General features: G+C 43.8%; 1 protein-coding gene across 1 annotated transcript; it reads left to right on the plus strand.

The window, feature by feature from the left end:
* Positions 1 to 205: 205 nt before the first annotated feature.
* Positions 206 to 22,636, plus strand: LRRC8C (leucine rich repeat containing 8 VRAC subunit C). The gene is made up of 3 exons (XM_039555995.1): positions 206 to 307; positions 13,935 to 14,076; positions 16,564 to 22,636. The coding sequence occupies exons 2-3, from the start codon at positions 13,939 to 13,941 to the stop codon at positions 18,832 to 18,834; spliced, it is 2,409 nt and encodes an 802-aa protein (XP_039411929.1). The 5' UTR covers positions 206 to 307; positions 13,935 to 13,938; the 3' UTR covers positions 18,835 to 22,636.
* The last annotated feature ends 1,196 nt before the right edge of the window (positions 22,637 to 23,832 follow it).

Genomic DNA, 23,832 nt, shown 5'->3' on the forward strand with positions numbered 1-23,832 from the left:
CCTCCGGGGCAGCGGGCGGAGCGCGGCCATCCCGCCCACAGCCGCCGCCGGGCCCGCGGGGGCTGCCGGGCACAGCCCGACCGGCGCCCCCCGGCACCCTCCGCGTGCGTCAGACCGGAGACGTGGCCCCGCGGCGGCGGGGGCGGAGCGGCGGCGGGCGGAGCGCGGCTGCGGGCGGCCTCCCTGCCCCGCCCGACCCGGCCCGGCCCTGCCCGCCGCTCTGAGCCCCGCACCGCGCCGCGGGATGTTCGCGCTGCCGCCCGGCCGCTGCCCGTGACCCCGAGCCGCACGCCCGGACGCGCACCAGGTAAGCACTGTCGGGCCCGGCTGCCTCTCTCGGGGCGCTCCGCTGCCTGCGCCGGGGACGGGGCATCTCCGCGGGGAGGGGGCCCCGGGATCCGCGCGGGGACGGCGCCGCCCCTCAGGGCCCGGCCCTGCGCCCCCTCGGGGAGAAGAGACCGGGCCCGGCCCGGCCCGGCCCGCGGCTGCTGGGGCCCCGCTTTGCCCGCCAGCGGCATCGGCGGTGCCGCCTCCGACCCCGGGCAGTGCCGGAGAAGCCAAACTTTATCTGGGGTCGCCGCCGTCCCCTCTCCCGCGGAGGGCGCCGGAAAGCGGCCGCGGCAGCCCCCCCATGCTCCATCCATCCCACCGCATCCCTTACCGGGCGGGGCAGCCCCGGGGCTGCCCGGCACGGCGGTGGCCCGGAGCCGAGCTGGGCTTCCCGGGAGCGGGGCCGCCGAGGGGGCAGTGGTGGGAAACAGTCGCCGTGGAGACGGGCGGCTTGAGAAAGCCCGTGGCCGTATTTTCCCCGAAAACAAGCCCCAGACCAGCCCGCATTACGGGGAGGATGTAAGCAGGACTGGGAGGCGGCGGTCCAGCCGCACTCCCACCGCGCCTGCCGGTCCCTCCGCCGTCCCTGCGCAGGGGCTGCGCAGCGTCTCCAAGCTTCGGAGGGTCCTGGCAGGTTTCTGCCGCCGGGCCGGGAGGGTAGCGCAGCCCCGGCGGCACTGCGAGGCTCCGGCATCCATAGCTCGGTTTTTGAAGAGATTAAAAAAAAAAAAGAAAAGAAACAAATCCTGATTTTAAATCCGTTTAAAACCAGCTCTGCCTTGCCGCAGAGTGATGAGCAGTTTTGTCCTTTATTCACCAAGTGAGTTTCTCCAGTTCACTAGAAAGAGTTGACCAAGCAAAACGAGAGGCTTACGAAAAACCGCTGAATGTATCCTATCAGAATTTCATGAGGGTGAAAGTGTTTAAAAGTAAGGAATTTAATTCCTCAGATAAGTATGTTAGTTATGGTTTGGCTTTTTAATTTTTTTTTTTTTTTTGGAATTAGTACTTCCTGTGACGAGAGCCTTAGTATTATTAGCACCACTGTTTGAAGACAACCATGTACATGTTTACTTCCACAAAGCACTCCGGGTTTGAATGATGCTGTAAAAGATTGGACAGGCAGAAAAGTGCTTTGCAAGATAGTGGAGAAAAACATGACAACATTGGAAATAAATAATAATTTTAAAAATCTCGCTTCCCAATTCAACCAAGTATGTATCTTGCCTTCTTCCTCCTCCTCCCCCCCCCACCCCCCTTCCTGCCCTCGGGTATATTAGCTTTTAGTTTTCTTTTTGGTATGATGAAAGCAGTCAGGAGGGTAGCACTCCCCTGGGCTCACTCTTCTCCTGGAAAAACCTGTTTGCTCCCGTGGTGCAAATCAGCATGGAGAGCTGGGCTGAGCAGAGTTCTGAGATGATCCCTAATTTTAACCTGGCCTTGGATTCCTGCTGTCTCACAAGTGCCCGTGTCCCTGGGCTGCCAGCAAGGCACAGCAGCTTGGTGCTGAGCACCTGTGGTTTCTGAATCATTTCCTTTTCCAGTTACTTTCTGAGTTTGCTAAATTTGTGGCAGCAATGCTGCTGTTTTCTTCCAGTCTGAATACTGACAGGCCATGCTAGAGGTTTTACCATAATATAACTTTCTGTGTGTTTTGTTATTATTTACTCTTGTAAGCAGTTTTAGAAATAAGCTTTCTGATGGAAAGGCTAAAAATCTAGTTGCTTTGTATGCCCAGTATTGGAAAAGGCTAGCGCTGGTTTTCAGTGAAAAATGAAACCAGAGACTGCTAAATTCTCCTTACAAGTGCTCACTCAGTGCTTCGTGCTATCTTGCAATCAGTTCCTGTACCAGTTCAAGTTGATTTCCTGAGGCAGCCTCATCCCACCTCGGTATCTGGCTTTTGAGGCCCACAATAAGGAGCTCTGACCAGGAGGGGGGCAGCATCCGGGCTGGGCAGGCCAGAGCATTAAACAATACTCAGGTGGCCTCAGCTCCAGAGGGACAACACAGTGAGACCCAAAATAATGAACTGGGTCAGAGTGCTGGGAGGAGCAGTTCCCCTGATTGTCCAGTGACCTCAGTTGCAACTAGTTGAAGTGGGCCCTATTCACCGCCAGAAAGGCACTTCCCAACCCAAGGCTTTTTGAGTGCTGCGGAAAGTAAAAAAAAAAAAAAAAAAAAAAAAAAAAATTGAATTCCCATCCAAACAATTCACAATAACAGGAGCTAGAGTTTAATTTTACAGTTTTTTCCTCTTTAAGAAAACTTAGTGGAAAGATTCTGTCCTCATTGTCAGAGTTGTGAAGGGCAGGGGAGGGACTATATAGTGAAGAAAACACTGAAAATGAAACAATTGACCTCAGGAAAAAAAGGAAAAGAAACCTTCTAAATACTTTAAAACCTTACTTAATAAAGCAAAGAAGCCATTCTCCTTCCAAAATGATTTGTCAGAAGAATGTTAACAAGGGTTGGATTTCACACGGTCAACATAATGGAAACTTTACTGTCTTCTTCATCCTTGAGCTGTTTACCCAGGGATTTTGTGTGACAACACTGTTGCAAATTCAAGCTATAGTGCAGCGAGTTGGGTTTGTGTTTCTAGGATCTCTTTCAGGCTAGGAAGATACTGGGTTTGATTCAGCCCTCTTGGCCAGGTGTGAGTATGTCATTTGTTCCATTGCTTTCATTCATAACACAGGGCAGGCACTCCTGCCTTCCCATACCCAGGCAGGCAGAGGGTGTTAGAGCTGTCTTTCAACCTGACAGACCCTAGATGAGCTTTCACTGTATTCATTTTACATTTTAGTGCCTGGCACATGCAGCTAATCGGACACAGCATAAACTTTACAACTGTATCATCCAGAGAGTCACAGGTTTGGACCAAGAGGGGGGTTTATTTGGAATTTTTCCAGTACAGTTTCTGTGCACTGTCTCCTTTTCCCTTGAAGGACTGATTTACAACCTAGTGTTTGATCTGGTCAGATTTTTAAAAGGTAGGATAATACCATGCATGTGCTTTGCACATTTCCCACTTGTTTGGGAGAATCCTATGCGTGTTTTTTCTCGGTTTTAAAGTAAGACAAAGGCCTCCCCTGAAGCGCAGGATGGCACCATTCTCCACAGAAAGTTGCTAATGCCACTGTTATGTCGAGCATATAAAATTCCACTGAATTTGCACCAGAACATGTAAAAACATTTGGTCCTGTACCATAGTATTAAAAATCCATTTCTCTCTCTGTCAAAGTAAACTTCAGCTTTTCCATTGACTTCCAGGTGAGCAGAATCCAACCTTTTATACCAACTTCTAATCCTGGGTTAACCTACCAGCTGCTGAAGATGGAGATGCTAGCTCACATCTCCCTTCAGTGGCAATAGTACATAGTGATTTTTTATTGATGGGAATCTTAAATTCAGCAAGCCAGCAATAATACTGCCAACATGCTGAGAACATTTCCAATTTTATTTACTTATCACTGAAAGGAAGGTGGGAGTTTGGACTAATTGATTGCTCTGGAGCATATAGTGAACCAGAGCATGGGTCAAGCCCTTCCCTGAGCGTGCAGCACTGTAAGATCTGATACACATGTGATTTACAGCAGAGTGCAACAGCTCAGAAGTGCAGGTTGCTGTCAGAGGGTTTGGTGCTCTGAAGAAGGACCATTATAGATCTCATTTTCCAGTTGATGTGAATGTCTGATGAGCTGCCTTAGGGGTAGGTAGTTTTCACCAGTGTTCACAGACTGTATTCTCGGAAAAGCCCCTGGTTTAGTGTAATGTGACTAGAAAGAGTATTTGCTCTCTGCAGTCATTTAACCATGATGATATAATTTCAAAGAGCTGCACACCTGCTATAGTGTTGTCAGAATCCCCTCCCAGCAACAGCTTTGATCTCACAGTTGAGGCTTGATGGAAACAGCCTTTTTTTTCTGTTTTGTGCAGCAACAGACTTTTTGGTGGAATGAGGTGAGAGCTAATCCCTCTTTGATGGTCTATGGATGGACACTGTCCTGAAAAGGTCCAATAGAGAAGGTAGTTCTGGCTTTCCAGTTCATGATCTTTAAAAGTCACCTTATGTGAATACCAATTCTGATTCTGTAGTTATTAGTGTATATTTTTGAGTGTGTGTAGATCACATGCAATTTACGTGCTTGAATTTACCTATGTTAGTCTTTCTTATTCTTTCAGGAGTATGTGAGACCATGAGTTTATTTTTACTGTCAGGGATTTTTGTAACAAAGGATGGTTTGGGGTAAGAAAATCCACCAGCTGCTTCAAGCTGAGAATACCTGTATGTTTATCCAGGTGTTTTGGGATCCATGTTTTAGGAGACTATCATGAAATTTTAGAAAGCTCTTTTGTGTTACATGCAAGTGGGAGCAAAAAAGAGTCTTTATATGAAAAAGTCTCACAAATCATGAAAACAGGCATTTCTTTAATGTTTTTGGCTCAGTCACTGCATAAAATGTTTTTAACTAACTTGTCAGATGGTTGAACTGCTTAAGACTCAGAATGGACCTTTTGTGCTTCCTGTCCCAATTAGGAATTAGTTTTTAATTATATCAGCTGAACATTTTTTAATATGAGCATGTATTAGCTTGTATTAGCTTCAGGCACCTATTTCTTTGATAATGAATGGCACTGATTCGTGTAATATTGTCTGTTCTGTGACATTCTACAGCATTGTTTCTCTCTTCATTATCTGAGTATGTTAAATAGTGTTTGTGGAAAACCTGGTATAATTTTGATTAAAACTTGATGTGATTTTATTTTTTCAATCATTTAGATACATTTCAGGAATTCTAAAATATCACTTACTGCATAGTTTCTTGCTCTGTTCTTTGGTTTGCTGTTAAAGGCTTTCACTCACATTAAAACCATTTTGCAGCTCTGGAAAGAGGGCAGGCATCTTGAGTGATAGCCCTGATAAACAAAGAATGTTACTTCCAGAGCTGAAAAATGGTAAGTATGGCCTTTGAAGTAGTCTTTGACATGGAAATGTGTAGAGTGTACTTTCCTTTAGATTTGGAGAAATAGCTCAGCAAAGCCAAGTCTCCACGCAGGCCCATGTGCTTGGTACGAAAAGAACTATTGATTTCACTGAGACTTTATCTGGCAGAATCTTGCCCTGAACAATTTTTTGTCTTTAGTCCAACCAAGTTGAAGTCAAAGAGCGGCTGACAATAGGAAGTCTTTTTGGTGTGTAATACATGAAAAAGTCCTATGACTCAGTTGGAACAAACAACAAGGTTATTGTCTGGGATTCATTGCCAAAGCAGCACTTACTGTGTATGTAGGTGGAATTTGCAACATATATTTTGAAATGCAGTTTATGAAAGTTGCTTCTTCTTTATGTCTCCTCTTTACGACCCTTATTGTCTCCTCCAAGTTTTTGGTTCAGGTCTTTGAGCTTCCACTGCCACAGCAGAGGGTACCAAGAACAGAGCAGGGGTATTTGCTGCTACCTCTGCACCATGCTTCTTCCTGGATATTAGGCAGAGGGGCAGCTGAAACCTAATGTACACTGGATGCTTGCAGTGTGGACCTCAGGAACTTGGAGGGAAAAGAGTGGACTAGGTATTCAGCATGTTTCTGGAAGTTACACCCTTTCCAGTTTTCTCCAGCACTAAATCCGCCGTTGGCGTCTTGCCCACGATTGTGGTCCTGCGGAGCTGGGGCTCTGGGGAAGCTCGGTTGTGGCAGTTGACATAATAGAACACAGCTTTCCAGTTGTTGGTTGGGACCTTGCTGGAGTTCAGGTGGCACAATCTAACTGTCCCCAGTCAGTGCACCTGGAAATGAAACCCCTTCCCTACTCTGAACAGCTGTCTCACAGGGGACAGCCTGGTGGTGGCCAACCTGCTTTCATCATCATTGGCACATGTGCAGCCCTTGTGAAAACTGCATGAGTTTCACACGTTTTGTAGAACCACCAAACTGGGTACTGGAATAATGTCTTCTGTGAGCTAATTGTATTTGGTCTGTTCCTCAGACTGTCAACTAATACAAACTGTGACATTTAATTTTGGTAATGTCTACTATGAAATAAAATTCACTTCAGTCACTTTTCAGGGAAGTTTTGACATGCTATCAGTTTAGATTCAGGCATTGCAGAAAACTGGAGAAAACCAATGTTACGATTTTTGTAGTACTATTCATTCATATTTCCCACCAAAGGTACTAAAGAAAGTAGATACCTTTCTGTTTTGCAGCTGGAGAAGCGTTGGCATGGTGGGTTGATGTGGCGTGCCCAGGCTGTCCATGGCCGTGTCCCACTGGGGACTCCTGACTCACGCTCTGTTGTTCCTCCAGGTCACATTTCCTCACCAGCTTCAGCCACAAGGACATGAATTTGTTTGAAAATACAGTAAACACATGGACTGTTAAAAATAACTGTTTGGATGCAATGGTTTGTTTTTAATGTCTTTCCAGTTCCTTTACATGGGATTTATGTTTAAGAAACAGCATCATTTGTTTGTACTTCTTACTTCAGAGTGATGGTATTTCTTCCTATGAAAATCTCTGTTGCAATCAATGGAACAAAAAGGGAGCCGTCATGTTTCAAACACAGGCTACACAAGCCAGTGTTCAAAGTAGTTTTTCCAGCCAAAAAATTTATGCCTTTTTAAAAATTATTTTTTAAATTGAATTTTATATTACAGGAAACACCAATGGCACCTAGCAACCTCCTGAAATGCTACAAAAGAAGAAGTCAGTAGCAGAGGTTTTATTGTATGTTACATGGGAACTGACCAAGCACCTACACTTACCAAAATGCTGGACATCTTGGTCAGTGCAAACATGTAGCAAAATAATTCCCAAAACTGAATGTCAGGGTAGTTCAGACATTATTTCGCTGCATGTACAATGTGTGTGAGAATACACAGATAAGAATGGAGCATAAACCTCTTGGGAATTAGGAGTTACTAATTCCAGCCCTTATCATCATATTTCCCCCTTAGTCTAATCTCAGTTTCCCAGGCTTGTTGTCTTGTCCCCACATCTACTTTTAGTCCTCTCCTGGTTAGGTGATGAAGTGAAGCAGGTCCATTATCTGTCATTTGTGGTGCCAGCACAGGCAGTGCCAGGAGCTGTGAGGGGTTTCTGGGCACATTCTGAAAATGTTCGTCTGCTAAGATCAATGGACACAAACCCACAGTTTCCAAAGGTTTATAAATTAGGCAGCTGTTCACACTGCAGTAAAATCTGTGTTCCCAATACAGAGGTCAAATTTTGGGGCATGGATGATCTGAAAAGTTATAAATGAAAAGACCACAATTTTTGTAGGGTTCACATCCAATTTGTTTTCCTAAGCTTGTTTCTAGAATGGTTTGAACAATTATTGGCTAGATCTTCATTCAGATTTTGTTTTAAATTACACTGATCTTTTCTTATGGTAGTTTTGGGGACCCAGTCCCATCTAAAAATACAAATTTGACAAAGTTATAATCAACAGAATATATGACTGATGATAGCACCAAGCCATTTTCATTCCAGGCTGTGTCTATCAGCTCTGGCTAGAGGAGACTGTCGCCCTAAGCCCTCGGGCTCTGCACAGACCAGAGACTTTGTTTAAATAGCCTCTTTGAGAATACATCACTATCAACCTGACTGCAAAACTCCCTTACTCATGCTTATTTAACTGTCTCAGTGTTCAGTTCCAAAGCAGGTAAAAACAGGAATGTAAAATTCTGCTTTTCAGTGGAGCCTCAGGTCCTGTGCTGAAAAGCACTCCAGCTTAATTTCACCTCCTGGCCCATTGGCTGAGGCCAAACAGCACAAAGCACGTGAAAAGTGATTTTATGGTATTTGTGCAGAGTAACAAGTGTTTACAGTGAAGGACTCTGGAGTTTGGGGTGTGCAATGCCTTGTCCTGTGTAAAAACCCCCTGGTGTGCAGCCCCTGCACACGTGGCCCACAGCCCTTGGGCTCTGCTGAGTCCCTGCTGCCAGGTCCCAAGTTTGTTTTGTGTTAAATACGAGCTGTGCTCTGTTGCTTTAATGAAGATGAATATGCAATAAATCATATATGGCAACCAACCCAGAGACCTTGCAGCGCTATTCCCAAAAGGCATTTCATAATTTATCCTAACATGCAGTATGTTTAAAACAGCCAGGAGAGCAGGATTGGCCTAGCATTTTCTCCTTTCAGTAGATCCCTGATACGAAAGACCAAGCAGCTGGCAGCTCTCCTGACAGCACAGCACAGGCAGCCCGGAGGCCAGCTTGTCATGGTGGGGAGCAGTGGCAGGAGCTGCTGGGACTCTGCCTCAGTGAGGAACACATGCTGTCCGACCTGCCCGGGTGAGAGAAAGGCAGAGCCTCCCAGTTATTCCCTTCTTTTTGCTCACTGTGCTGCTTTTACTTGCCGTGTCTCTACAGGCTGTGCCTTGAAAGCTGAGGTGGGGCAGTGGGAGCGGTGGGTGCTGTTCACTGGTGGCAGAGCCCTCCCCAGCAGCATGACCCTTTAATTCTCCTGAGGGCTGCTGCCAATCCACACAGTTACACTCCATAAAATGAATGAAGTGACTCTATGAGAATCCGCTTAAAAATAGCAACCAGTCACCTAGCAAGAGCTGGAGCCTGGGGCCTGGAAGGTGCTACAAGCCAAAAGCAGCTTTGTTCAGGGTTGTACCAGAGGGGCAGTTCTCTGAGCAATAATGTCTTTGCTTTGTGAAGTGTCTCAAGACGCAAGAGGAATACAGCTTATTGAGGGGGCGTGTCACCCTCCATGTCCCCAAGTGTTTACCCATCTGGCACCGTGTGTCCTGTCTCCGACTGGGGTCCCTTGTGTGCTGCTGCAAGGCAGGGCACAGCTCCTCGGTGGACACGAAGCTGCGGTGAGCACCTCACAGTGCCTACCTGTGAAGCATTACGCCAAGGCCAGGGCTTGTCCCCAGGGCTTTGTGCTGTGCCAGTGAGCAGTGCCAGCAGGGCACGCTGGTCCCTTGGCTGCTGTGGCTGGTGGCGGTCGGGCTGGTGGCACCCAGGCCCACAAACCCCCCTCCTGGAGCTCCCCGTGGGCAGGAAGTTCAGGAATTGATTTCCTTTGTATTCTGCTGCGGACATCACGGGGATTGTCTGGTGCCTCCGTTTTCTCTTTAGCTGCACTGGCAAGAGCCATCGTTACTTCCAAACTGTCCTCACTGCTTTCCTTTATTCCCTCTGATGTAAACCAACTGCTGAGAGGCTGCTTTGCTCCACGGTGCGGCGTTTCACAATCAGCCTTTGATTCAATCTCTCGATTTATCAAGTCTTAATTTGTTTCCAATACTTTTGTCCCCCCTGACTTGGATCTATTTATTCTCCTTTGCGCTTTTAGGTCACATTAATTTGTTGTGTCTCACTCCTAATCTCCCATGCATTAGCTGATTCCTGCAGTTGGGTTTTCTGATGGAGTAGGTATCACATTTGTACTTGGATTCAAGTATTTCATCTTATTAGGACATATTCATTTTCACTCACCAAGTTTTCTACATTTCTTAGAAATTCTAAAATAAGAATCCCTACTAATTTCTCTCCCCTCCGATGTTTTTGAGGGTTTTTGTTTGTTTGTTTTGGGATTTTTTGTTACTGCTTTTTTTCCTGTTTGGGTTTTTTATTATTATTCTTTTTATTTAATTTGGCAAACCCACAGCTTTGTTCTGCAGCACTGCTTAACAGACAGTACAACTGGTTTTTAATCCAAGTTCCTTTTTTATTTCCTTCTGGTAGCTGAATACCAGATGATTTATCTCATGTACTGTTTTCTTTTCTCTAGGGTCTGAGGATTATTTAAAATGTAAGAGAAAAAAAAAGAACAAGTTCTGGTTTTAATTGAAAAGAATATCCAATATTTCGAACTCTAGTATTTACTAAAGTAGGTTAGAATAGTATTTTACAGTAAGTCAGATGCCCCATTTCAGCTATAATGTATTGTGCAATTAAATAACATTTTGAATGTGAGTGAACTGAAATTAGTAATGCAGTCTTAGTTTTCACCAGATGAAATGTTGAACTCCTTGTCTTTTATCTCCTTGTTACAAGGAGAGATAAGAAACTACAGTAAGTGATGTGCTGTCCCAGAGATGTTGTCCTACAGTAAATGGTGTGCTGTGACTTGGACTGCAGTGTGACTTTTTAGCATCCCTTGATTTGTTCAAATTAATGATTGACTGAATCATTTTATTGTGTGCAGACCTGGTTTGTGTGTGATTATTTGAGTCTGCCAGTCGTGCAGCTTTGGGTGCAGCAGTGGGGAAGAGCTGGACTCTGGACATGGCCAGGAGGGATTTTTCAGGATTGCTCTGAGCCAGGTGGACCTGCTGTGTCTTTTCTGAGGTCTGAGTTGCTGCTAATAGATGTCCTCTCCATCCCTGGAGAAGCCAGAATGGAAAAAATGCTAGAGGGAAGTGGGAGACAAATGAAAAGTGACTTGGTGTCATTTTGCTCTGTGTGCAGATGTCAGCAGTGCTGGTAAGCCTAGGCTGCTCTGCACTTCTTTCCAGCATTTTCCTTGATTCTTAGTACAGGAAGGGGAGAGGCAATAGGGTTCCTCCAGTGAGTGTTGGAAAATGGTTTTCCTACTTCTTCACATTCAATTGCCGTGCAAAGTTTCTTGTGAATGTCTTTTTGCCCTAAAGCTAAAAAATATCATCTGCTGGTAGACATTGTTGGGTTTTTTTACTGTTACTTTCTGTGCGGTACTATTGCTGTCGTTCAGTAACGTTTGTTTTCTTTTTACAACAATGTAGGAAAACGTTAGATGGGTTTTGATGTCTTGTGTTGGACTGTGAACCTTCCACCTCCAGAGATGGGTTTTCTAGGATGGCTCAGAGAGGCTTTCTGTGTGCAGCTCTCCCTCAGCTTGGCCCATTAATCGGGTAACAGTATGTGCACTCTACTAATGAGGAGTCACACTATGCAAACAACAGCCTCTGAAGGGAACAAGGGATCAGGGCAGCATGTGTTTGTGGTACTAGAACCTATCTGCCTTCATCTAAATTCCCCATGTATCACTTAGGAGAAATAAAGCAAAAATAGAGTACAACAAAGACCCCTAAAAATACATAGTGAAACCTGTAAAAAACAACAGCCAAATGATTTTTTGGTCTGAAAGCTGTCCCTGCACAGTAATTTGCAAGATAATTTCCAGTCACATCTGCTGTCAGGCACTGCCCTGATTCAGTGCTGACGCCTTTCATAACACTGTGGCTCAGATCCACAGTTACTTGGGTGTCTAACCAGTCACTCCTGGGTCTCCACACGTTTCCGTGCATGTGAGCACTTGTGCTTTGTCAAGAATCTCCACTGCAGGAAACATAATTCTGTCTTCACCTGACACTCAAATTGTTTATACTTTTGAAAAAACCCTTACAAATGGGATCTCTAGAGGCTGTGCCATCAGAATACGAAAAAGCACTCCTAAGCCATTATTACGGGGCTGGGAAGTAAATGTCATGGTTTTAAAGCAATCTGTTGATAGGTATTCTTGGGTGTACTGATGGCATTCCAGTCAGCCAGCTGGCCTCAAAACCTGAGCCAACAGTAGTATATGTGTTACAAAACTTTGAGCAGGACTGTTGCATGGCAACTGTTTAGCTAACATTTGTATTAGTGGAATTCTTTGAGAATTTTCGATGTTTTTCAATGCTTGATGGAAAAAAAAAATGAAAGCTTACCAGCAGCTACTCAGTCACCTGCATTTTATATGGAAATGGAAAAGAGAAGGGTAATTCCTTACCAATGGCAGTGGAAATGCATATGGGAATGGAAGAGAGATTGAGCATGATGTTCTTCAGCTTAGGTGCCACTGGGAGCTGCCAGCAGAGATTTAGCTGCAGGATTGCTGGGCATGTACTTAAGATCCACTTTTCCCACCAGTATTTATAAAAGAAGAGTGAAAGGCAACAAAGGTTTGTCCCAGCAGCTACCCCAGCTTTTCTCTCCTGTAGAGGTGCATCTCCCCTGATATGTATGCTAATACTTGCAAGACAAGCACACAAAAAGCAGAGCTGTGGTTCCTGGCTGCCTGCCATTTGATAGCAAATGCTGCATTCCTCCACCAGTGCTGCAGCAATTCAGGCCTGTTGGCAAGGGTGCTGCCAAGTCTCTGACCTGGCTGTGTGAAGTCAGGCTTGCATTGCCGTCATTTTCACTGATGGTCTGTTAATCTGGAGGTGCTGTGGGGGGACAGCCTGCCTTCCTCTTGGGGATTGCCAGTTGTGCAAGAGGTGTGTGCAGTTTTATCTGGGATCGTAGCCTGCATCCTGAGGACAGACTTTAGAAGGACAGGAGGCTGAGAGAGTGTCTCCTGTCTGGCCAAGTAGTGCTTAAAGCAACATGGAAGGGTTGCAAAAGGAGAGGGGGCTAAGGAACAAGAGTTTTTATGCTACTCAGCTGCAAAGCCCCAGCCTAGCTACTAGCACAAGTTCATTTACAGACTTCATCTTATGCCTTTGGGGACTACAGTACCTTCTGAGGATCAGCTGGGCAGGCAGAGACACAGCAGTCCCTGAGAAGGTTCCAAAGTGAGCATTCTTCCATACAAGTATGGACAGTTAGTGGGAGTCAGTTATTAATCTTTAGGATGGCTGTACACCTGCAATGAATTGCAGCCATTAGGGCTTGAATCATTCCCTTCCTGTTCCCTGGCTCTGAATGAACTGAATCCCTTAAGTTCCTGGGCAGCCTCTCAGCAAGTGTGTGCTTGTCACTAAGCCTGCACACAGATGGATGTCACCAAAACCATGTTAATGGGTCCCAGTGTGCAGCTGAATCAGGATTATAGACTTCCAGTAAAACTGTGATATTAAGTGATTGTGGTGAGCATTTATGATGTTAGTTAATGGACAAATTTTGTTAAGTGCCCTTGGGAGTATTTTTGTTACATTCCCATGTGAATTTATCTTTCCACTGTAACTTATTAGGGAATTTCAGTACTGGTTGGTCTCAGGGATTCAGTTACACATCATGCTGTAGGCTTTAAAATCAGTTGCTTTGCCCGTACATGCTCATGTGTGAGCTGATTTTTCAGAGGATGTGATGATGTAAGCCTAGACATCTGAGGTGAAGATAAAGCCCTTGATCTGCCTGTAGTTTTGGTTACCTAAAGCACTTTAGGAACTTGCACTCAAAACATAGTAGATTTAAAATTGCAGTGAGTATGCACAAAAATATTCCAAAGCATTCCTGAAACCACCATGAGTAAAATTGAAGTGAATGAAACATGGTAACTAAAAGGGTGTGTGAAGTTTGAATGCAGGACAAGCATTTCAGGCAGACCTTTGAGATCAAGGCTAATGTGTATGAAGCTGAACATCTCTGTGTATAGAATGGGCTGATTTTCAGGGATGCAGAAGGCCTCACTGACCCATCAGAGATGGCTGGAGTCAACAGAGAGAGGGATTTGCCTGCCTGCATGGATGGGATCCCAGGCTCTCTCTTCCTCACAAGAGCTGCATAAGTGACAGCATGAGCATCCCTCTTCTGAGGTGGGGTGTCAGTAGCTGGGAACTTTTATGCCACATCCTGGGAGTTCCATTCACAGAGAAGGTTTTTTCACTTGCTCACACAGCGTGAGCGGTCTGAGCTGCAGGAGACTGAGCTGGCCTTGCTCTTTTGCAGGACGATGATTCCTGTGACCGAGTTCCGGCAGTTCTCAGAGCAGCAGCCGGCGTTCCGGGTGCTGAAGCCCTGGTGGGATGTGTTCACGGACTATCTCTCGGTGGCCATGCTGATGATCGGAGTGTTTGGGTGCACGTTACAGGTAAATCAAAGGGACAGAGGTGTGGCGGGTGCTCTCGGGGCTGCTGAAAGAAACACCACAAATGAGGAAGGGCCTTGGAAAGACGGTGTCCCAATTTGTTTTATCTCTTGGGCTCACCATGAACAAAGCAAAAATGTGCTGGTCCCAGGATTAAAGCTGTTTAAGTAGCAACATCAAATAACACAGACCAGACTTTTAGCAGCTGTGAATCAGCAGAGTTGCACTAGAGTCAATGGAGCTGTGCCAGCTAAGATAAGAGCTGTTGGTTTGGCCGGTGTCTGGATCGCTGTTTTCACCTCACTTTGGTGTAACAGAACAGATTGTCAGCTTCAGTTCCTATTTGTTACCATTTTGCTGTTTGAAAGTTTAAAAAATGTAATTTTGTAATTCCTGTTTTTCTTTATTTTGCAAATGTTAATATTTCTGTCATTATGCTTTAAAGGGATTTGAAATTATTGTGCTGATTTTATTAACACCACCCACAGCTAATATTATATCTCTTCCATTCCAAAACATCTCTGAGGATGCTTACACATAAACAATTGACATTACTGTCAGTCACTGTTAGTTACATTTTGCTAAAGAGCCAAAAGCAGAAAAGAAATGAAAAATACTGTTTGGGATGACTCCACAAAAATATAGTACTGGCTCAAACATGAATCTCACGTTTCTTGGCATGACTTTGAAATGGACTTAAAGGGACACATTGACAGAGCTCTTATTTCAGAGGAATTTGCTTACTTACACGGCCTAGGATTTAGATGTACTGTCTCTCAAATTTCACATGAAATCAACTGTAGTTTTGCCTGTATTCTCCATTCTCAAGTATTTTCAGTTGATACAACATTCATGTTTAAAAATCTCTTTATATAGAGCTGAATTTTGCATTAGTAGATAAGTATTTGCTTAACCACACGAAGTAAATCATCTGTTATATCTGTTAGCTGTTTTAAGTTTGCCCACTTGATTGGAGGAAGCACAGTGGAAAATGATGTGTGGAAAGACTGAAATAATAGACAAATTTTTTTTTTTCCAACTTACTGTGAGATACATAAATCCAGGATATAAGTAAGGGTGTATATCACAGTAGCATTTACAGACATAGATTAACTACAGAAGTTTTTGATGTGCCAACAGTTATGGCACTGATGTTGTTCAAAACACATGTGGTCTTATCTCAGCCTCTCCCTACACCAGGGTGGATCATCAAGGATCATCTGATTTTGGTAGCTCTTGTTGCATACCTTATATTTATTGCTTGCAATAGCCATGATATCAAAGAGTATATCTACACTACACACACGTTCTTAGTTTGGGCTAATCCCAGTTAGTCATTCAGGGCAAGTAAGAGAGTTCCTTGGTTTATCATGCAGATTAGCATTTTAAATTCTGACTTATAGGGAGCCTTGCATTGAACTCAGAACTGTTATCCCAAATTAAACCAAAGGTGATTGGTCTCTAAGGCACTCTGAACTCCATCTGTCAACATGGATGACCACCCCAAATTAAGAAAATTGCTTTTTTTTTTAATTGTAGACAGCCTCAGGAACAGAGCTACGTTTTTTCCCTGAGGTGTATATTCCATCCTACAGAAGCTCCCCATAGAGAGGGACTTCTGACAAGGGCGTGTAATGATAGAACAAGGGGAAAGGGCTTTTAGCTGAAAGAGGGTAGGTTTAGATTAGATATAGGAAGAAATTCTTCACTGTGAGGATGATGAGGCACTGAAACAGGTTGAAGTTGTGGATGCCCCATCCCTGGGAGTGTCTGAGGCCAGGCTGGATGAGGCTCTGAGCAACCTGGTCTAGTGGAAGATGTCCCTGCCCATGGCAGGATGTTTGAAGTTGATGATCTTTAAGGTCCCTTCCAACCCAGATCATTCTATGATTTTATAACGACTCTATGTACATGTGTGAGAAACTAAATAAAATTTGTCTATGCACACACAAATGCCTTTAAAGGACTGTCCTTATCTGTCTTTATGAAGACTGAAGATTATTAATGTCCCAGTCCAGATATGCTCACATTAGCCCTTTGTCAGCCATTTTTGGTGTGATAAGACATCACAGTGTGAGAGTACAGCCACATGAATGCAGTTGTGCTGCTTTCAAGCCTAAGCTATCTCTGAACATTTTGTAGCCAGGGTGCATACACCTGGCAGTAACAGTCTGTCTCTGGGGAGAGCAGTGCAGAAGATCCCTGGTCTTTTCTGGAAGCATTCCCTACATTCCTCCTTTTTCTGGATTGTCTCAGTGCCCTCTTATTCAAATTATGGAAGGCTAACCATAGATAGAAAGGGGGGGCCTAGTTCTTGGCATATAGAACAAGTGTCTTGTTGAGAATAATACTAGCACAGCCTGTGGGGCCAAGTAGCAGGCTGTGGGGAGGAATGCCTGGCAGCTGGAGGAACTCCAAGGACAGGTACCCATTGATGCTGCTACCATTGTTTGTACATCAGTTCAAAAGATACCTTTTTGTGTGTTCCAGGTCATGCAAGACAAGATAATATGCCTTCCAAAGCGCATCCAGCCTTGCCAGAACCAATCTAATAGTTCAAATGCGTTTAACACAATCCCTGATACCACTCCCCTTCCACCACCGAAGCCATCCACCCCTCCAGCTACAGTTGAAATGAAAGGACTCAAGACTGATTTGGACCTTCAGCAATACAGCTTTATAAATCAGGTGTGCTATGAACGGGCCCTGCACTGGTATGCCAAGTACTTCCCTTACCTTGTCCTTATACACACACTGGTCTTCATGCTGTGTAGTAACTTTTGGTTCAAATTCCCTGGATCAAGCTCCAAAATTGAACACTTCATTTCAATACTTGGCAAATGTTTTGATTCTCCCTGGACAACAAGAGCTTTATCTGAAGTATCAGGGGAAGACTCTGAAGAGAAGGATAACAGGAAGAACAACATCAGCAAGTCTAATACTAGTCAGCCAAGCACTGAAGGCACTTTGGTCAAGACGCAGTCTTTAAAATCAATCCCTGAGAAGTTAGTTGTGGATAAGGGAACACCTGGGGCATTAGATAAAAAAGAAGGTGAACAGGCCAAAGCACTGTTTGAAAAGGTGAAGAAATTTCGACTGCATGTTGAGGAGGGTGATATACTCTATGTCATGTATGTTCGCCAGACTGTACTTAAGGTAATTAAATTCCTTATTATTATTGCTTACAACACAGCACTTGTCTCAGAAGTTAATTTTACAGTAGTCTGTAACGTTGATATTGAAGACATGACAGGATACAAGAATTTTTGCTGTAATCACACAATGGCACATCTGTTCTCTAAGCTTTCTTACTGCTACCTGTGCTTTGTAAGCATCTATGGCCTGACTTGCCTTTATACACTGTACTGGTTGTTCTACCGTTCACTGAAAGAATATTCTTTTGAGTATGTTCGGCAAGAGACAGGAATTGATGATATCCCAGATGTCAAGAATGACTTTGCTTTTATGCTTCATATGATTGATCAGTATGATCCTCTCTACTCCAAGCGCTTTGCTGTTTTTCTGTCTGAAGTCAGTGAAAATAAGCTGAAACAGCTGAACCTAAACAATGAGTGGACTGCAGATAAACTGCGACAGAGGCTACAGACAAACTCCCACAGCCATTTGGAGCTACAGCTTTTCATGCTTTCTGGACTACCAGATACAGTATTTGAAATTACTGAGCTGCAGTCTTTAAAACTTGAAATAATTAATAATGTAATGATACCAGCAACCATTGCACAGTTGGATAATCTCCAGGAGCTCTCATTGCACCAGTGCTCTGTGAAGATCCACGGTGCCGCCTTGGCTTTTCTGAAGGAGAATCTCAAGATCTTGAGCGTCAAGTTTGATGACATCAGAGAACTTCCACACTGGATGTATGGCCTCAGAAATTTGGAAGAGCTTTATTTAATTGGCTCCCTAAGTCACGATATTTCTAAAAACATTACACTGGAGTCTTTTAGGGAGCTTAAAAGCCTAAAAGTTCTTCACATAAAAAGTAATTTGTCCAAAATCCCACAATCTGCAGTCGATGTTTCAAGTCACCTGCAAAAACTGTGTATCCATAATGATGGCACTAAGTTAGTGATGCTCAACAACCTGAAGAAGATGGTCAACCTGACACAGCTGGAATTGGTTCATTGTGATTTAGAGCGCATACCTCATGCAGTCTTCAGCCTTCTCAGTCTTCAGGAATTGGATCTAAAGGAAAATAACCTCAAATCCATTGAAGAAATAGTAAGTTTTCAACATCTGCGAAAATTGACAATTCTAAAGCTGTGGTACAACAGTATAACCTACATCCCAGAGCATATAAAGAAACTCACCAGTCTAGAGCGGCTTTCCTTCAGCCATAACAAAATAGAGGTTCTTCCATCCCACCTATTCCTATGCAACAAAATCAGATACTTGGATTTGTCTTACAATGACATTCGCTTTATCCCGCCTGAAATCGGAGTTCTGCAGAGTTTACAGTACTTTTCCATTACTTGCAACAAAGTGGAGAGCGTTCCAGATGAACTATACTTTTGCAAAAAACTTAAGACTCTGAAAATTGGGAAAAATAACTTGTCAGTCCTTTCACCTAAAATTGGTAATTTGACATTGCTCTCCTACTTGGATATTAAAGGCAATCATTTTGAAATCCTTCCACCTGAGCTCGGTGAGTGTAGAGCTCTGAAGAGGACTGGTTTTACTGTAGAGGACAACTTGTTTGAAACTTTGCCTTCTGATGTCAGGGAGCAAATGAAAGCTGAATAACTTCTTGCTCAGTTTTACAGAAATAACACTTCTACCAAAAACACTCTAGAGAATGCATACTCTGAATATGCATTTAATTTGTCATTATTTTTTTCTTTTTCAAATCCTTTCTGTACAAACAAATTTGGAGTAAGGACTACATATATTTTTAAATAAAATTTTCTCATATTTTTTCACTGTTTTAAGATATTTTTAAGTTTGTTTTGCCCCGAGAACAAGGGCATCTCTAACTTAATTTTTACTGGTAAAAGTAAATGATTTTGTCTGCTGGTTTTTCTTTCAATTTCCTAATCCCACCAGGGAAACTGTGTTTAAGATGTATGCTTTGGGTTGCATAGTTTGTAACAGATGATTATATTGTCTTCCTGGTTATTGTTAATCCCTTAGGACATGGTTTTCAACAGGTGGTGCTGCAGTTGTTGAATGCCTTGTTTCCTCTTTTCTTCAGTGGCAGTAGAAGGTGTTCAACATCTAACAAGAACAAATATAGGCTGACAATCCCTTTTTACTTTCAACAGGGTTTTCTCAGATGGTCAAAGCAAGTAGAAAAGGTTCTTCATATGTTTTAACAGGTGAGAGGGGGCATGCAGAACTCCTTCAGGGCCTTTTGGCAATTCAGTCTGGCTGCCCATTCACACACTGCACTGAGCAGGAGGCACTCACTGCAATTTCCTCTCGGGTCCAGGAAGAGTAAAGTCACAGTTCACAGTGGAATCGGGACCAAAGTGACTCACGTTGAAGGTTTTCCAAGCAGTGCAACGGGATGTGACTGCCCATTTCCTACTAACTTGAGTGGAAGGGGAGCAATGAACTCACCCTATTGGAAATGTCAACTCAGCAAGATGAAATGCTGTCTTGAAAAACCCCATCTTCCCCTAAACACCCTGTGCTGCAAGAGAGAAAGTGCCCTCTGCCCCCTCAGCCCACTTCCCCACCAAATTGTTTGGCACCTTCTAGGAATGGGATCCAGAAACAGCACAATAGTGCTTAGTTTGTAAAGCTTCTGGCAAGGAAATAGCCTCTGATGTGCTCCTTAATTGAGCTTGGGTAGCATAAAACCAAGCTTAGCACAGGAATATTTGCAGATTTGCAAAAATGAGATTAAATGAATACATTAATTTCTCACAAGTCCCAGCCTACCCAAGGACAGTGATGAAGGCTATGTTTTCATCTCCCAGAGAGTAATTAAATTGGAAATCATGCAGTTGGAAGTCTGCTCTTTAAAATAATGTAATCTCCAATGATTGTGCATCAGGTAGGGATCTTGACTCTCTGAAGCCATGTTCAGCACATTTATTTAATCCAGCCATTTGATTTCTTTTAGTCAGGTTTGAAAGGGATGTGCTGCTCACAAGCTAATTTAAGATAATCAAAGTAGTAAAATATTTTGCTGACACATATTTGAGTCAGATGCAGGCACTGGATAAATGTTTCACAAGAATATCTAGGAATAAGTATTTCTGTAGGAGGCAATGCTGTTCATAAATTGCAGAGGTTGAGTTGCTGATTGTTTAAATTTATGTAAAATATTTGACAGTTGTCAGATTGGTTGCTCTTAAATGTTTTCTAACTGCCATTGTGTGTCTTGAGCTACAGTTAATCTGAGTTCTTGAGCTTGATGCAAAAGCATACAGCTGGTTTAAGAGTATGACTTATAAAGGTGGGGAGACAAACTACAATGAGAACTTCCTCATTAATCTGGGGTGTGCTATGCAGTCTGGTGTGTGGGCTTGCCACAGTACCAGTTCAGACTTATTTTTTGTGTTTGGCTGTGTTCTGGAGAAGATCCATGTGATTAATGGGTCAGGCACGAAGGAATCAAATCAATTTTTGAAGAGGTTTGATTCAGTTCTATCGAAGACCTATAACTGATGTCGCTGTTGCAAAAGCTACCCTTACTCGTGTGTGGAATGCACTTACTGGAACAGCTTGGCAGTATATATATTCTAAATGTATTTCACTTTGATGTTACGTGAGGAAGAGAAACATTTCATTGCTCCTATTAACCTAATTATATAAACCAAAGTGCTGTTGTCCCTGATGAATGTAAACTGTTTGAAATGTCCAAGTAATTGGTGGAGCTGTATAGTTCTCTTATTTAGATTTTAAATATGGGATTACAGTTAAAGTTTTTTAAAAGGTCTTTATATTCCTAGATGTAGCATTTTAAATCCCTAATTTATTTTGTGTCTAATGTTGTTTCATGTGTAGTTTGTGGTCTGGTTTCTGAATGGAAGTTGTGCACACCTCATAACTGAAGGTTGGAGGCTTGTTCTATGCCATATTTGTAAATACATCACTTAGGGGATGTGGAGGTTTTGTTTGTTACTGATTATATTTATACCAGTGCAACCCCTCATGTGGACACAGTTACATGAGTATAAAGTGCCTTGTGCTGGCATATCTTTATTCACTTTGCTAGGAATAAACTATACCGGTCTAAGCACTTTCACACTAATAACTGTATCTTCTCCAAGGGTTTGGTTAGCTGAGACAGCTTCATCAGTCTGACAGCTCACTGTCACCAAAAAGGGGCAGCTCCTTCTTCCTCCCATGCTCCCTATTCCTGCCACCATGTTCCAGCTGCTTCTCATGTACCTTTACACGTCTGGTGCTGGTCTGATCCCTCCACAGGACAAATCAACTTTTTAAGCCAGCAGAAAACTATGCCAGTCTAAAAAAGGTACTAATTTTCTGCTGGATCAGCTCTCTAAAGGATTGGATGGATGCTAGGATGGGAGTAACAAGGGGACAGGACTCTGCAGTGAGGGTCTGTACAAGGAGAAGGTGGGTCAAGTCCCTTTGGAGGTGCTAGGTCAGTTCCTCGTCTTGCCGAGCCACGTGCTTGGAGAACTGTGCTGTTTTGTGTAGAGCAGGGTTAGGCAGCTTGGCTTTTGTGAGCAGACAACCCTCAGGCTCACAGTGGATGATAAAATATCACATTACTGTTAATTTCTTAATGAAACAAACTCAGGTAGCTGCACTGTTGACTTTTCTAAACTTCTTACTATCTAGTCTGGGGTGTATTTTCCAAACCCATATTACAATAACTTAGAAATGAGTCAGCTGAGGGAAGATTGTTTCCTAATTCTCTATGACATCCAGGAAAATATGTAAAAGTGCCATATTTGCTCAGTGAATCATGTACTGCTCATATGTATATTCACATGCAATTCATACTAGACTTTTCTGTGACCAATAGTATTTGACTTAGAATGGATGGACATTTTGTGGACAATACTTTAGCATGGTTTGTATATATACAAAGAGTTTGTATAACTACTTATATTAATCAGGTGCCTAAAAAGTATGACAGCTCCAGAATTTAAGCAAGGCATTTTTTCATTATTGCTCAAAAATAGTAAAAATCTTACTTGGTAATGGAATTAGAGATGACAAAGATTGTATCAAAAGTAAGAAGACAACCTTCCTAGTACATTGACCCTGACAAGCAAATCTACTTGTGATCAGAATCTGGAGATGTGCATCTTCCCCTTGGTCAAAATTAGAATGGATGTTTGTGCTGACCTCGTGCATCCAGCCAGCCCAACAACTTTTGCAAATTCTGATTGAAGAGCTCCAAGTCTTATAACCCTTTTCTGGCAGTTCAGTAATTCATGTGCTTAAGTGGTGACAAGTCCTGTAGGAATGCCAAGAAAAAACTCTGAAATTTGACCAAATGGACAAACTTAATTCTGTAGCAAGAATCTTAATATGATAATAGACCTGCATAGTGTTACATTGCAATATAGTACACCCAGAAAAAACCAGAAATAAAACGCTCTTTTGTAATAATGACCAATATCAGACTGCAATGTGATTATTTGTTTGGGAAACACTTTGTTTCTGGGTTACCTAAAAATCAAATAGAACCATCTTTTGGGTTTGGTCCCTTGGGAGGGTAATCAAGAAAATATGCTTAAAAAAACATCGTTACACTTGACAGGCTTTACAGCTGCATGGTCTCGCTTCCTGTGCACCTCCTTCCATTCCCTGACTCCAACAGCCAGCAAAATGGCCAGGAAAAAAGCCATTCCTGCTGGAGCAGCTCCCCCGCTCTGGTTCCTGTGCTCTGCCAAGGCTTGGGGGGATTCTGGGAGCCCTGCCAGCCTGCAGCAAGGGGTGTGAGGGTTCCTTCCTCCCCCCTGTCATGTGCCTGCACTGCCAGGGAAATGGTGCTGTTAGTCCTCGCATCTGACATACCCCCCTATAAATCTCCTGAAGAGATTTGGAGAGTGTTCCAAAGGCAGTTGGGCTGCCTGCATTTGGTGTGGGATGTTTTCCTCATATCTGTTTCTTTTAAGTTGTAAGGAATAATGTGTTTCAGTTTTGGTGTTTCATACCAAGAAGCACTGTCCTGCCAAGATGGAGCAGGAATTACTTCTCTCTGGTGCTTGTGGTCCCAGTGGAGGGAGGAGAGTGGTAAGCACAGCAGCCTGAGTCAGCTTTGCCTTTGGATAAGGCCTGGCAGGGAGCTGGTACGGGGACATGCTGCCTCTGGGGCATGGTGGGCCTCACAGAAGAATTGAAGAACTTTGCAGACAGTGCAGGCTTTTACCTCCATGCTGTTCTTCTTGAAAATGTGGAGGGCTGGGAAAGCTGGTCCATTCCTCACAGCGCTGCTCCTTCCCACAGCCCACCAGAGATACCATCTCAGGGCCACATCCAGTGGGATGGGAACCATGGCACAGGTGTAACCACCACAAGGATCCCTGTGGCAGTGTCAGCTGCTGGAGCAGATGTCACACTGCTTATTGAGAGTGCTGGTAGTAGGAGAACTTCATGACCTGAGGTAGCTGAGCCCTGAAAACCTCTTCTTTCAGTTTCCTGAACATGTATGCATGGGAGTGGGATTTAACTGGAGCAGGTACTGTGCTCAGGAGACTGCCAGGGCACAACCTCACCAGCAGCTAGGTCCTCTCTGTGCCAGCAGGCAGCAGTGCTAGGGCCAGTGTGTCCTTCACTTCATGCCAAATAGCTACTGGAGAGTCCCTGTAG

This window comes from Corvus cornix, chromosome 8 (genome assembly GCF_000738735.6).
Source record: "Corvus cornix cornix isolate S_Up_H32 chromosome 8, ASM73873v5, whole genome shotgun sequence".
Classification (NCBI taxonomy): Eukaryota; Metazoa; Chordata; class Aves; order Passeriformes; family Corvidae; genus Corvus; species Corvus cornix.

What these genes read in the sequence shown, in the direction of transcription:
- LRRC8C (XM_039555995.1), top strand. Translation starts at nt 13,939, where the DNA reads ATGATTCCTGTGACCGAGTTCCGGCAGTTCTCAGAGCAGCAGCCGGCG. An exon ending in TGTTTGGGTGCACGTTACAG is followed by an intron (nt 14,077 to 16,563) that starts GTAAATCAAAGG and finishes TGTGTGTTCCAG; the next exon opens with GTCATGCAAGACAAGATAAT.